The sequence below is a fragment of the Nerophis ophidion genome, linkage group LG02, assembly GCF_033978795.1.
Source record: "Nerophis ophidion isolate RoL-2023_Sa linkage group LG02, RoL_Noph_v1.0, whole genome shotgun sequence".
In the NCBI taxonomy this organism is placed as follows: Eukaryota; Metazoa; Chordata; class Actinopteri; order Syngnathiformes; family Syngnathidae; genus Nerophis; species Nerophis ophidion.
The window spans coordinates 20,160,725-20,163,224 of NC_084612.1; the positions used below are offsets into that span (position 1 = coordinate 20,160,725).

Here is a 2,500-nt window from a genome sequence, read left to right on the forward strand (position 1 = left end):
ATCAGGTACTATTAAACTCACTAAAACACTAGCAACACAATAGAAAGATAAGGGATTTCCCAGAATTATCCAAGTAAATGTGTCTAAAATTATCTGAATTTGTCCCAGTGCAATCGCGTTTTTTTTTTCTTTTTTCTGGTCCGTTGCTATCAATATCCTCAAACACAAATCTTTCATCCTCGCTCAAATTAATGGGGATATTGTCGTTTTCTCGGTCCGAATAGCTGTTTTTGTTGGAGGCTCCCATTAAAAACAATGTGAAGATGTGAGGAGCCATCAACATGTGACGTCATCGTCTGAGACTTCCGGTTGAGGCAGGGCTTTTCTGTTAGCAAGCAAAAGTTGCGAACTTTATCGTGGATGTTCTCTACTAAATCCTTTCAGCAAAAATGTGGCAATATCGCGAAAGTATGACACATAGAATGGACCTGCTATCCCCGTTTGAATAAGAAAATCTCATTTCAGTAGGCCTTTAAGTGTTCAAGAACTAATTACATTTGTAAATTGTGGTTTCACTGTATACATATTAGGGTTGTCAAATTTACTGTATATGGCCAAGTTTTTGTTTCACTCTATGTATATATTGCTACTGTTACTGCAACTAGTACTAAGGCCACCACTATTAAAAAAATATATATATAATTATTTAGTGTATATGTATTAGTATAATACTGTATTGAACTGTAACAAGTATAGTTTCACATATTGAAGACTTAGGTTTTTAGTGTGACTTCAGCAGAGATTTTGAAAGTCATGCAAATGTGTGACACACTGATGGACGTATCAAACAGAAAGCAAAAAGAAAGACCTCACCACTGTTCTGGGAGATGTTGACATCCACTCGGAGCTCTGGCACGCTGCTGCCAGGGAAGTTAGCCACGCAGCTGTAGGTGGCCAAGTCTCGGAATTTCATGTCCACGATCTCCAAGCTGCTGGTGCCTGGCGCCATGTCAGGGTCACTGCGTAGCAAGATCAGGCTGTCCGAGTTGAAGACCAGGGCGGCGTTCTTGTACCAGGTGTAGTTAACCTTGTCCCGAGGGGTGGCGTCCACGTGGCAGGAGAGCTTGAGGTCACGACCCATTTGGATTGTCTCGCTGTCTTTGTTGGAGTCCGGGGTGATTTGGAAAGTCAGGTTGCTCATGGCTGTGTGATGTCAACAAGGGAAGTGAGCCGAAGAATGCGAGTTGATTAGGTCTTGAACATATGCATAAAATAAGTTGAATACATTGTTCAGGGCTACTTTACACAAACGTTCCTCACATAATTTTATGAAGTGTGTGGAATTACTAAAAAGGAAACATAGAAAGCTCTGTAAGATAATAGTAAATATTTAAAAATAAATATATAAAAATATGAAAATGCATATCTAACATCAAGTAAGGTCAAAATGAATACATTTGTATTATTTATTTAAACATACCATTTTAGGTGTGGAAGGCACAATTAATAAATATTTTCAGTATGAATATATTTACACTTTTGAGGTAATCAGACAAGGGCTATAAAATGTGATGTATTGTTACAAGTTTTAAAATAGAAAATACAATAAAGTAAAAAAAACAACCATATATATATATATATATATATATATTAGGGGTGGGCAAATTAATGCGTTAATTACGCGTTAACTCATCAATCTATTAACGCCGACAATTATTTTATCGCACATTTGCGTATGTTGTTTACATGCTTTTATTTTGTTAACGGCTTTTCTTAACAAGATGGCATCTCCCGGATGTACTTCGGCGTCGAGGGGCTCTTGGTAAAGATGGAACATTTGGCAAAAATACCGGACAATTCTGCAAAATTTCATGGCTGGCTTACAGCGTGGTCACTCCGGAATCACTTACGACCGCCAGACAATTCTGAATGTGGATAGATTGGGCCGTTTTGGACTGAATGACGCGTGCTTGCTAGACCGGCTAGCTAGCATGGGAATACTTTGCCGGCTACATCCAGCGGCCTGTGAAGCAGCGGAGTATATGTGTTGTCTGTCTATTTATGAATAATGCAGACGAGGAGTGTTGGCTGAGTTCTTAACGTTTGCTTTCAGAGCGTGCATATCACAACATACAAGATGCCGTCATGGCGACACAACCTATACCGGACCACCGCGCATGCTCGTAACTCCTGCTGCATTCTGGGTAGGGTAGTTCTTTTTTCCCCTGGCTCATAACATCACCATATAGTACCATGTATATGCGTTGAGTTTATCAAAGAACCAAGCAAACAATCGGAAAATTCCCATCATATCAATTCCTAGATATGGTCATAATTATTTTAAGTGCACTACGCAGAATAAACACAACATTATTAATATTGCTACTACGGATAATTTGATCAAAAATTCCCTAAAACAGCCCACTACCTACAATATAGGTTTTTTAAACATAAGATCCCTGATAAAAAAAATGTTTCTGCTGTTACCTCAGAAATTGCCTGTTCAGATGTTATGATTGTGGCTCTTTGTATGTAGATTATATTTATTTTCCATAACAAA

The 2,500-nt window shown here is 38.5% G+C and overlaps 1 protein-coding gene across 3 annotated transcripts in view; it reads right to left on the reverse strand.

Moving 5' to 3' along the window:
- The window catches only part of LOC133537626 (MAM domain-containing glycosylphosphatidylinositol anchor protein 1), a 569,362-nt gene that overhangs the window by 150,932 nt on the left and 415,930 nt on the right, over window positions 1-2,500 (reverse strand). For 2 of the 3 annotated variants that reach the window (XM_061878798.1, XM_061878796.1), the window contains exon 8: window positions 814-1,143. In XM_061878798.1, coding sequence (XP_061734782.1) covers window positions 814-1,143 — 330 coding nt within the window. The remainder of the gene's footprint in view (window positions 1-813; window positions 1,144-2,500) is intronic. The other variant, XM_061878797.1, reaches the window with a different exon arrangement.